Here is a 12,750-nt window from a genome sequence, read left to right on the forward strand (position 1 = left end):
TCTCTGTCCTCCAGTACTCACTTCTACAAATGAGAATGGAATGTAGGAACACTTTTTGGCTCCAATCGTCATTAACAAGCATTACTGGCAGCTATCAAGCAAGGAGGATAATTTATAGGTAACAATATCTTACTCTGATGACATGGAAACCATCTCCAACCCTCTTTTATACTTAACAGACAACACAAGCAGAATTCACATTTCACTGTCTTTCTTCTGACTAGTGCTATAGATCATCATTAGGCTGGCCGGTCCAGTATCTCTTCGCTGTGGCTGTGCCCTCTCTCCACCCCAAAGGTCCTGTATCCGTACCTCCTGTCAATTCCATCCTCTCTCTCTCATCCATCAATGCCTGGTCTTTAATAAATTCATGCACACAATAGCGTAAGTCCCTGATCATGGCTTTATTTTTTACTTACTCCTGGTACAGGGACATTTTAAAGCATGTCAGTAATTAAAGAAAGCAACAATTGCTTTCTCCTTTTTAGTTTAGAAATTATTTGAGTTTTATCATTGTATGAAGGCTTCTAGATTGTGGCAGCTGATAAATATATAATTTGGGATTTGTGACTTCGGCTTTTATCATTTAGTATTTTTTGCAGTGTAAGTTGAGCTCTGTTTTACGATGTTTGACGGCCAAGTGAAAGTGATGCAGGTGACGTCCTTGTCAAAGGCGTACACTTGCCCATCCCACCTGGAGCGTGTACTCATGATTATATGTGCCTCTGACAGTATCCCACTGTCCACCTTATCATTTGCTCCATAGTTAATATCAGATAATACGTTTCAGCGTCATGAGTGCTCTGTGCTTTTGGAACATGACACTTCTGATCGATGCTGGGGTGTCACGATGAGGAGAAAAGCTGTTTTTAAGTTTCTAGGTATGGCCAGTTCAAAATGATGTAGCAGACTGTCTGGACACGATTAAAGCCGCCACAAGGATGAAGTCATGCTAAGTACTGAAGATGCTCTATGACATTTTAATTATTAAAATTTTCAAAACTCGAGCTGATGAATACAAAAAAATGACTTTAAGTAGATTCCTTGCTTTTCTTGCTCTAAACTATACTTCTCTTTTAAAACGTGCTTTTAAAGTAACGCCTCCATTATCTTAAGGGACGTTTCACAATATATTTACAAAATTGCAGTGCCCTTAGGTTACCTGGCTCATGTTTTTTCCTCACGTCTGGGCTCTTAAGTGAGTTTTACATGAACGGTTCCTGACACATTGAGATTGTCCTCAAAGCTCTTCATCGGAGACTGAGTAGATGTCCTTTCCTAGCTGACTACAGACTTTATTTACATCTGGGCTAAACCTCCACTGCGGTAATCTGAGTGTACTCCCTGGCTCTATGGCCTCAGAAGAGAGAAATGATCCTCAGTGGTCATCAATCACCTCTAATACACAAAAGCTACTACTCAGGATGAGTGAAAATACTCATCCAGCTTCTACTCAAATAAACCATAAAACATATGATTCTAACACATAAAAGTATCCAGATATAGAACCCAGAGTTTAATTTTATAGTGAATTTTAACTATGAAAAGCAAGTTTGATGTACTTTATTGAATACAGGAGTATCTAAATCGAGCTGCTTGGCAAACAGCTGGATCATCTCACCCTGGCTCCCCACTACTGATGACTACTAATGCCAAAGTTATGGAGTCTTTAAATATTTTAAGTGTAGTAGGGAGTTAGAGATGGTTCCCATGTCATCATAGTAGAGCTTGATATTATTTCTAAAATTTACCCTCCTTTTCAACATCTGCTAGTAATGTTGATTAATAGTGACAGTAATCCAAAATTGTTCCCATGATTCTTCCTCAGTTTAAGAAATGAGTACTGGAGAAAAGTGAAAGAGGGGAAGAATTTCCTTTATTTCTGGGTTTCCATCTAAAATGGCAGTGGATGGTCATATCCTTAAGTCTTTGGTTGAAAATAGGCAAATTATAACCCCTCCCAAAAAACTGGTCAGTGTTTTTTTCTGCTCCCTTAAAAGAAATATTCAGAAATTCTAAAACGAAACAAGTATTTATTTTATTTTATTTTATTTTTTTTGGCTGTGCTGCCCGGCTTGCGGGATCTTAGTTCCCTGACCAGGGATTGAAGCCGGGGCCCGGCAGTGAAAGTGCTGAGTCCTAACCACTGGACTGCCAGGGAAGTCCCACTGTATTTTAATTTATTTTAATTTGGAGGATAATTTGGAACTATTTTATCCCAAGCAACATAGGGTACATTATACTCAATTAGATACACAGGAACATTTTGTATAATGATTATCTGTATGCCCACTAACCATAAATTCTGTGAGGGCAGATGCAGTGTCTGCCTTGCTGAGTGGCATTCTCTGTGTATACAACAGGTGATCACAAAGTATGTGCTAAATGAACAAGGGAGCCAAACAGAATTACAAAAATGAGAAACATAGTTGATAAGTGTGAGCACATGAGAATGTGCCTTGCAGACCTCCAACTAGATGAGAGGAATTGACCAAGGGCCCCAGCTGCTGGGCTCTGAAATCCATCCTCATACTTGGGCCAGTGCCTTGCTTCCCATGGGCTGTTCCCAGCCAACAGCTGATCATAGCAGGGACTCTAAGGCAGACCCATCCTTTGGAAACATGGGACTCCTCTGATGGATGACAGACTCATGGGCTCCCCAAAGACTGTTTAACCTTTGTTGACTGCACAGAAGTCTAGGATGCTTCTGTCTAACTTTCCCTCCCTCTCTCCTTCACCTGAAGGCAGAGCTGCATGGCATCTGACGGCTCTCCCAGTCTTGGCAAGCTCTCTCCACACGTTCTCTTTCACAAGTGTCCCCTTAATAAAATCCTCACGTGGTTAATTTTGTCTTGGTAGTGGCTTCTTGGAGGACCCTGACTAACATAATAAGAAACTTCGAGATTGAGTAACTCTCTGGAAAACTACTAGTTCCATTTTAGCATCAATTTTGCTATAAGTTAATATACCATATTACAATATAATAATATAGTACATAACATTTTGTTGTAAATTCATAAACCATAACATATGATCATAAATTTTTAGTCTCCTTTGAGTTACAGATGATTTGAATGTAATATGAGTCCTTGGCCAAGATCCACACCTTAGGCACGTACCAAACAAATTCTTACGTTTGAACTTTAATCTTAATTTTCAGCATGAGTGATATCCATTTTAATAACACTCTGTTCTTGAATGAAAACATTAACATCTTTAATTCCTCATTAATCTGCGATATTCATTATACAAAGGGAGACAAATATTTATATAATGAATGCCATTATTCTACTGTTTGATTAATACAATCCTCCTTATAAAATGCAGATCAGTTTCCCAATTCTTTTATAATATATTTGGCTTATTTCTATTCACACAAAATATTTTCATCAGCAACTCTGGCATTAAACTTGAAGATGTTATTTCTTCAAAAATATGATTTTATCAACATTATGCATAATTGTTAGAGTTTTCTATCTTGCATTTTACATTTTCATGTAAAATGCCTCATCTCAGACCTTGCTAGACTGAGGAGCTCTTGAAATCGGGATTGGTTATAATGATCTGATTTTTTAATTACTGTAGTTGAATTTATGTAACTTATACTATGAAACTCACTTGGGATATTCCAGTTAAGCTTCCAAGTATCTAAGTAGTACTTTGCACATATCTTTTGTCTCCGCTATAGCATCCTGGAAGAACAATGCAATTGATACTTCCCCTGCTTGTTTGGAGAATAAGAGCGTACAATACTGGTGCTTATCATAGTACTAGAAAGCCTATAAATATTTACCAACTTAACTGTTAACCTTCTCAAGGGCCGATATTTTGATCATTCACCCACAGGTCTGATCAAGCATTCTCAAGATTCGGAGATTATGTACAGGGAATGCAAGAAATGGTATATCAAGGTATAAGTAACTGAAAAGGTCAAAAAAATAAAAGATTCCATTCATTATCTTGGACAAAATATTCGAGGTTAGGGTCAAATATCAAACTAGGAAGGAAAACCAGACTACAGAAAGTCTCCCACCCCCACTTTTATAACTAAAAAGAAAATCCCTTTTAAAATGTACTGCCCCTCTTTCCGTTTAGTCCTTGCTGGCAAGTATAAAAAAAAGCGCACATATTTTGATGTTAAAATGGCAAGAGTATGTTTCTACTTCAGTGCTATTATCAGAAGTAACTAGTGGATAGAAATAAGAATTATAAGGCATTTAGATAGACACTGGGTTATAAGTCATTGGGTTCTAGCAGGAGTGGCTGGCCACTGCATCTCAACAAGGCAAACAGGATCCAGGCCACAACCTAAAGCATATTCACTAAGCAGCAGAAAAGCAATTGCTTCCTCCTCCATTTTCTTTTAGATCTAATCCTACTTTTATCATTAGATGATGATTTATATATTTGACAGCTGACTGATACACAGTCTGTTATTTCTACTTTTATTTGATATTCTTGAAGTGTGAGGGCAATACCGTGTTTCATTATGCTGGACTGACGCATGGCACACGCCAGAGTGGCATTACTATCAAAGTAGCATGCTTGCTCATCTTGCAAAATGTCCCTACTCACGATTACATATACCCCTGAGAAAGTACAGCTTCTGCCTTGATTATCATTCACTTCAGAAATGAAATTATGCAAGAGATTTCTTTTGGCATGATGAATTTGCATGTGGCGTGTGTGTGTGTGTGTGTGTGTCTGTGTGTGTGTGTGCGTGTGCGTGTGTGTGTGTGTGTCTATGTGTCTGGCATATGACTCTTCTGGTCCATGTTTATGCATCATGATTAGGCGAAAGGCCATTCCTTTTACTTACCTAGAATCCTGCCCAGTACAAGGGATCTGACCGCACTGAGTTCTGTACCTGATGCAAGGTGGACTTGTCTCCTCGCTTTCTCATCAATCTATAAAATTGTTACATGAGGTGCAAACATCCAAACGGATGCCGTTGTTGAGAAGAGGACAGGAGGCAAAGGAAGACAAAAGAAAATGATAAAATAGGCAATAGTTAATATGGCCCCAAAGATTGAGGAAAACAAAGTTTAAAGAGTTGGCCATTTATACAGGTGAATATTATTTTCTAAACTATTTCTGTGCACCCTCAGATACCAGTGCACCCCACCTTCTATCCCCTTATATCACTTTATTTTTCTCCACTGTATAAGAAAGCCAAAATGGAGAAAATCAACTAAAAGATACAAGCTATTCTCATCTTGATATTTTTACTTAGCTGGGTATTTTAACTTGAGTCATTCAGCTAAGAAATTTTCCTCTACCTAGAGGGTTGAAATATTAGTGCTTTTCTTCAAAAGCTGGTAGAGTGAATAATTCAACTTTCTCTGCTGTAATTCACATCATTTTAAAATTTATTCTGATATTGCAATCATTAATTTCTGTGCTAGAATTACGGTTGCATGTATACCCATCTGAAGTAAACTGGTTTCATTAGAGTAGCAATGGTCTTACCAATAGCATAATATGGTAAACTAGAAAGTATTTCCCTCCTGAGTAAAGCAAAACAAATAGGAAAGTTTGGCAATTTTAAGTATCAAATATTAATAATATTTTGGACAGAATCTTATTGCTTAAAAAAACTGAACACATCTGATGGCCTATGATCTATCCAAGAGCAGCAACTGAAAGGATGTCTTTGTTTGATCTATCCATTATCCAATTTCTGCTGTAGGTCCTTCTTGCTGGGGAGCATAATTTTAACCATTGCTTCTGTTGCATTTTCTCTATTACCTCCACAAAGACCACTGCTTCTTCCCTGTTAATCTTTACGTGGTGAAGCTGTCCATCAGCCATGTTTTTGAAATCAAAGTTAACAACATCGGGTTCCTGATGTCTGTTTAGCTTGTACCTGATCTGCAAACTTCCTAAAGTAGGGGGAAAAAGTTATATTTTAGTTAAAATTGTATTTTAAAAACTACTTAGAAAAACTCAAGAGTCCTTTTTTGATATTAATTTCTGGGGGAAAGTTCACAGTAGGTCATTTGCATGTACACTTTCCTCATAATCCCTAGAAGTCAGTTTCCATGTGAAATTGCACTATTTTCAAAATCAAGAGCAAATATGCTGCGAATAAGCAGGCTCTTTCCTGCAAAATTTTAATTTGTCAAATATGTGATTAAGCATTTGCAAATCTCCGCACTAGCCTCTAACTTAAAAAAATAAGATTTAGTATATTATGAAGTGCCGAACTACTGTGGAATATTGCAAGAACGTTGCTTCTATCATCTCATCTTTCAAAAAAAATACATCTACCATTCCTGAAATGCAACTGATGAATGGAATTATTATAAGCAAACACTACTCACTTAATTGCCTGCAAAGATGTCAATAAATTGACTTCACAGGATATCTTCCAGTTTAACAGAGAAAATGTCCTAATATATATAGATAAGCTTCAAGCTCAAAATGTATACAGTGAGGAGACATATACTTACTGAACAATATTATTTTTATTTTGGTGTTCAGTGACCTTGGGCCATATTTGATTTAGTTGAAATGATATATTCACATGTTTGTATGTTCGTTTGTTTTCCTCACCCAGAGGATTTACTCATAAAATTTTTATCTCTAATCCAGATAAAGGGAAGAGAACAATAACAGTAAGTGGTTTTCTGTAGCACACACGTCCTAAGCCACATACCATTACCCTGTATTGATGTACTAGCATTTCCCATGACTACTTTATGGCCGAAAATCAGAACCAACAGATTATTTTGTGGACGTTTTCTTACACATAATGCTAGTTTGTTAACATTCTCTCAAAACTTCTCTACTTTGATTCAAAGGAAATTACTTGTTATGTACAAATAGGCATCTTATTTCAAAATGAACCACAAAACTGATACTGTTACATGGAAGAGTAAAGTGATCCTAGCAATGATAAAATATAATAAATATTTGATCTACATAAATTAAAAATTCACACTGATTGTGTTAAATTACCAAAATTATAAAGCGATACAGGCATTTTAAGTGTTTTAAATAGTCCTTTTAGATTAAGCTGATAGGACAGTACTGAAAACACAAAACTGAATACACAGGACAGGCACACTTCTTTTCCTGTTTGTAGTTTGAGCAGCGGGACCATGAGAAGGATCTACATTGTTCCTGACCTAATGTTCTAACCCAGTTTTCCCTCGTCTGAACAGCACTCACCATTTTTGGCAATGATAACTGAAAGGTATTCTTTATAAAAGGAGTTGACGTAGAGCAGCAAGCTCGGGGTCCGTGTGGTGCGGAAGCTAAACTCGATCGTTTCCCTGCTTAGCCTCATGTCACCGTGAAATGAAGCCGCGTGGGAGCTGGAATTTTTACTTAGGGAGTAATTTTCTTGAAAATTGTAAATCACAGATGAGCCAGATCCAAAATAGGCAGAAATCTCTGAAATGATAAGCACATTTTACGTTAAAAAATTTAAGAAACAAGGATGCTGCCTCGGTTATACTGATACTTTTCAAATTTAAAAAATAACTAACCAAACTTTTAAAAATCATTTTACTTACACAAGATTAATATCCTAAATTCGCACATAAACACACACACACACACACCAAATAGATTTGTATAAAAGTGAAGAAGGTGGTGGGAGGGGTAACTAGCTCGGGATCCCAGAACTCTGCTTTCCTCCATTACTATACAGGGCAGGTGTTGAACATGAGCTTCAGATGATGCTCACGGATAAATGTAGCAACATCTCCACTCCCTCAGGGCTTTAGGTTTTTTGCCTGTTTATTATTTTTACTCTCTATAGATACACGTTTGAGATACTACATAACATGTGGATGCAGAATAATATTCCTGATTACACTTAGCAAGATGAACTGGAAATCATTTAGATCCAGAAAATAAAGGCATCCTCTTATAAAGACATGAGGATGTAAAGACACAGGTCTTAGTTCTAACTTTAAACGTGAGAAGCATAGAATGGGAGCAGCAGTGATTGATTACCACAGGTTGATTTCAAACGATAACCTATTCCTGATAAAAAGTAGATGACCTGAAGAGTGCACTTTGGCCAACTTTCCATTAAAAAATCTCAAAGGCTTTCATTGCAAATCAGGGACTGATTCAATTTGCAGCCAGTTTTCGTTAGCCTCCTTCAGGTAAAGGTTCAGTAGCCCAGAAACACTTAAATAAAGCAACTGGATTAAACTGGTTGACATTTTTCTATGAGGAACTATAGCAAACGTTTGTCTATTCATGGAAGTCTGTTCAGAACGCTGAGTACTACACTCAGTTCGTTCCTTCTTCCATGACACGGAGCAGTGAACAAGACCAGCTGAAAAACAGTCCACTGTTTCACTTCACCAACAGACAGTCGGCATTTCACAGAGCAAAACGACCAAGTATCTCTATTTTGTTACACATCAATACTGAATGGAAACGTTATTTATATTCCTGGAAATAATATTTGTTTGGTAAAACAACAAAGCTTCCTAAATGTCTTTGCACTGCTGACCATCTTCAAAAATAACAATAATGCTTTTAATGATTTGAAAAATGAGAACTGCCCATGGGACTGGTTGTTGACACCCATATTACTTAAGAGCATTAGCTGTAGATAGAAAAGATCAGACTGCGCAGCCAACACTCTACAACACCTAGAGGCGACTATTGCAGGGTTTACCATCGATAAACACGGTGTTCAAAGAACCGCGGCAAATATTTAAGTAATGAAATGTCATTGGTATAAAATAGGCCATTTGCCAAAAAAAATTCAGAAATGGAAATACTTTTGTTTCAAATAGCTACAGAGAAAAAGAACTGTGGGAGGTTTTATTCACGTTGGATTGTCTTGCTGCTGGGGCACCCACGTCACACTCACCGTCTGAGCAGAACGGCCCTGCGTATGCAGAGGAGGTGCAGTCACAGGAGAAGCCGCTGGGCTTTTCCCTGCACTTCCCGCCGTTGTGGCACAACTTCCCGTAGCTGCTGCAGTGCCCTCTGCAGCCCGGCTCCACTCCCGGAGTCACCTTGGCTCTTTCTTCCAGGTCCAGGGCCATTCCGTTCAACTGCAGAGACCGAATGCATCCCAGAAAGCCCCTCTGTCGGGTGGCCGTTCCACCTAAAAGGGAAATACTGCAAATGCAAACACGTTCCTAGGTGTTTTGTTCAGGATTTTAAGACCACACAAAACTGAGGCCTCACGGAGGGCGGCCAAAATCATGGCCTTAACAGAGAACCACTGGAGTCTGAAGAGCCAATATACTTTTAGAAGCACGATTTGCGACAAAATAGTAGAAGAATTCAAAAACATAAAACATTTGATTCACGTTTTTTCCCCAAAGGTTGAATTTGTTATAGATTTGTTTTCTAAAAGAGTTCTATTAAACTTTAAATTGGAGACTTTTTTTAATCAGTCTCTTTATTTTAAAGAACTTAAAGGCTCTTTCATTCAATATAACAGTGATATGCATTGATATTCTTATGTAGAAACTAACCTTTTTCTTGCAATTTTAAATAAGCATATATTTGTGGGTAAGTGTGGTTCGTCCTTCACATTGAAACCGGATCCTGATGCCGGGACAGTTTTAATTTAGTGAGAACTATGAAGGAATCCTTGAGTTTTTCTAACTTGACTGTGCGTTGATGTGATCTTTTGGTTGTTATCTTTTCATCAAAAACACACAGCATCAGTTTGAGCACCAGAGTATTTGCTTCTGTCAGGCATATTTCCCAGTGAATTTTTTCTAAGTGTTGGACCAATGTTCATTGTTAGAGATTCTCAACGAAATCAGGAAACGGGATTAATGAGGACACACAGTGGTGTAACATTTATTGAATAATATATAACAACATGTATTTACCAAGTCACCCTTGAAGAGGTTTACAGTGTTTGGGTAGAATCAGACCCTGCTATTCTAAGGCAGAGGTTCTCAAACGTTAAGGAATATGAGTACTACATGGAAAGGCTTCTTAAAATACAGGGTCAGGGGCTTGTCCCAAGAAATACTGATTGTGTGGACCAGAAAAAAAGGCTGTGAATCTAAACGGTCAACAAGCACACAGGTGAACCTGACGCAGACAGTCACTTAAAGCACTATCTTAATGGGAATGTAAGCTCTGGGTACACTTGCACATACACTGGTGCCCAGGAATACCATACATTAATTCTCAGAATTTGAAGGAGGAAAATAGTGTCCTAATCTAAATAATCTGGGTGGCTTACCCAGAGACAGTTAGGTGGTCTTGGGGCCTCTCAAAAGGAGCTTCATCTTTGAACAGACGATGCTGCCTCACCTCCAGGATCCTACACCTGCTCTGTACCTGTTCTCTCTTCCCAGAATGTGTTACCTCTCCCTACACGCCCACCCCCAACTTCATTTAGCTAGTTCCTAATCTAGCCTCATTTACCTAAGGTCTCCTATTCTCAGAGATTCAACAGGTTTTTTGGTTTTGGTTTTTTGTTTATTTTTTGGTATTTCAGAACCAAAATTTGGCCAGAAAGACCCTAAATAAGTACGTCTTTGTCATCATCTAGCAAGCTTTACTTTTGTACAGTGTTCCTTGTATATTATCAGTGTATCTCCATCAGAATACACATTCAATAAGGGCTATTTCAATCACACTATATCCCCAGAACAAAGAACAGTGCCTGACACATAATAGCTGTGCAACTATTATAATTATCTATAATTATAATTATGCATAATTATAACTAATTATCAATTAATATTGATAATAATTATTACTTCTGAATGAATTTACTGTTAGTAAATAATTAACACACTCATTCACTAAACCAGCTGTACCTTAGGAGTAGCAGATGGGAGCTTGGTGCTTCAAGAGTTGAAGAGAGGTACAGCCTTTCCTCACAGGGATGTTTGGGTCCCTGGGACTGAGATTGTCGATAAAACTCAATAAATATTTCTGAATCAATTAATTCTATGTTTTTGGATAATGAAACACCAGGAAAAGGACAATAAAAGAATTTCTGAGAATTCTGAACTCATGGTACTAATGCTATTTAGTCTTATATTTCAAATGACTGTATTTAAATATCTGTATTCAAATGGCTTCAGTTGACATAATTTGCGTATTTTCAATGAAGAATATGAAAGTCTTAAGGGTGTGGGTCATATTTTCTATTTATAGATCCAGATGAAGTATGGTACGGAGCCAGACATCTTACAATTCCAGTTTATGTGGGCAAGGAAGAGAAGGACTTGCTTTTATCCCAGAGTTTCAGAATTGCTGACACAATTGTTTCATCTGTCCTACATTTACTCAATCTCCTGCCATCCTTGAAGTCTCTCTTCTCCCCTTACCTTGAGGACATCTTTTCTCTTCCTTCCACATCAAAGCTGCTGCTAACTCAACTCAGTAAGAAAGTCTAGGGCTCAGTCAAGTCTGTGACAGAGATTCTTCCGGCATCCTCGCTGGAGTTTTCTTTCCTGGGAAAGGAAGGCAGCCTGCAGCCTTGGTTTTAGCTTTGGCCCAGGCACTCTTTGGAGGAGGGGCAGATACAGCGAAATCTGGATTAGACGTGTATTCCTGGTGTATTTCATGGACTTCGTGTTACAGTATTTTAAATCACAGTGTAGAGTTTATAGTACACAGTAACGTCAAATCATGGCCTGTTATGCATTTGTCACTCTGAAACATCTACAGTCTCTCTGATTTAGGGGTTTGTCTCATTCTACCAGTGACATAATAATAACTAAATAACCCAGAGTCCAACAACTGAATAATCCATTTTCATTGGTTCCAATTCATTCATTCTTGTTTGTTTTCTGCTGTTTTGTTTCAGATGATGAGGAACTAGAGGCATAGAAAAGTCCAGGGACTAGCCCATGGGCATAGCTGAGAAATTTTAGAATAAACACGTTTAGTCAGAGGCAGAGTTAAGACTAAAACCTACAGTTGGCCTTTCGCTACAAGGCCGCCCCTTTCCTCTCCATATAAGAATATGGTCAAAGAAGAAAACTTCCATTTTCTTCTCCTCAGATCACTTTTGGTTTGCATGGCATTTCAGTTCTGCAAGCTTTATTTAGCAGCTCTTTGCTGGACACTGTCTGACATTGGAGGTACAGAGTTATATGCAACTAATCGTGGTCTCAGAGATCTCACAGTCTAGTAATGGATTTAGACAGAGAGACGTGAGCACAACATGGTGTCAGTGGCAGAAATAGATACCCCGTGGAGAGGAAGGTCAGAGGACGGGGATATTAACAGGTGAAAATACACATGTAGACATGTGAAATACATGCCTAAGGAGCATCCGTAATAGCGAGACGGAATCAACAGTTTTGTAAACAGGACTTCTTAATTCCACACTTTTAAAGAGTTAATGGTTGCCTAATCAAACAGTTCTAAACTACTTTTTTAAATTACCAAAAAAATGTAATGTCTAATTAGATATAAACATTTGCAGCACACATGTATTGAGGATTTTTACTTTACCATTAGGTTTCAAGTTAATAACCTTTTATTTTAAGATGTAACTGTTCAGGAAAACATGACTAATGTAAATAGGATTGGGCCTGAAAGCTTAATTAAAGATTCCAATGACTTTTCTGGGTTAGAGTATGTCCAATTAAAATGAGTTGCAGTTTGATTAATTGATTCTGGATGTTTCTGCTGAGTTATTGTGTTTGGAACTGTCTTCCAATTAATTTTCTATCAATTTACCTGCCATACTATATCAGATATAATGGATTCCGTAACTTCACAAACACTGACTATTCTGTGAAACAAATAGCCAACGTTTCTACGTGGATGAATATAACTGAA

General features: G+C 37.8%; 1 protein-coding gene across 2 annotated transcripts in view; it reads right to left on the reverse strand.

Annotated features, from left to right (window-relative positions):
- Positions 1-12,750, reverse strand: part of CNTNAP4 (contactin associated protein family member 4) — a 265,641-nt gene that overhangs the window by 13,465 nt on the left and 239,426 nt on the right. For both annotated transcript variants that reach the window (XR_007474456.1, XM_004280676.3), the window contains exons 18-21: positions 8,843-9,082; positions 7,174-7,398; positions 5,749-5,882; positions 4,820-4,907 (exon numbers count right to left, since the gene is read on the reverse strand). Coding sequence is in view for 1 of the 2 variants with exons in the window: in XM_004280676.3 (XP_004280724.2) it covers positions 4,820-4,907; positions 5,749-5,882; positions 7,174-7,398; positions 8,843-9,082 (687 nt within the window). In the remaining variant the exon portion in view is untranslated. The remainder of the gene's footprint in view (positions 1-4,819; positions 4,908-5,748; positions 5,883-7,173; positions 7,399-8,842; positions 9,083-12,750) is intronic.

The sequence above is a fragment of the Orcinus orca genome, chromosome 20, assembly GCF_937001465.1.
Source record: "Orcinus orca chromosome 20, mOrcOrc1.1, whole genome shotgun sequence".
NCBI lineage: Eukaryota > Metazoa > Chordata > Mammalia > Artiodactyla > Delphinidae > Orcinus > Orcinus orca.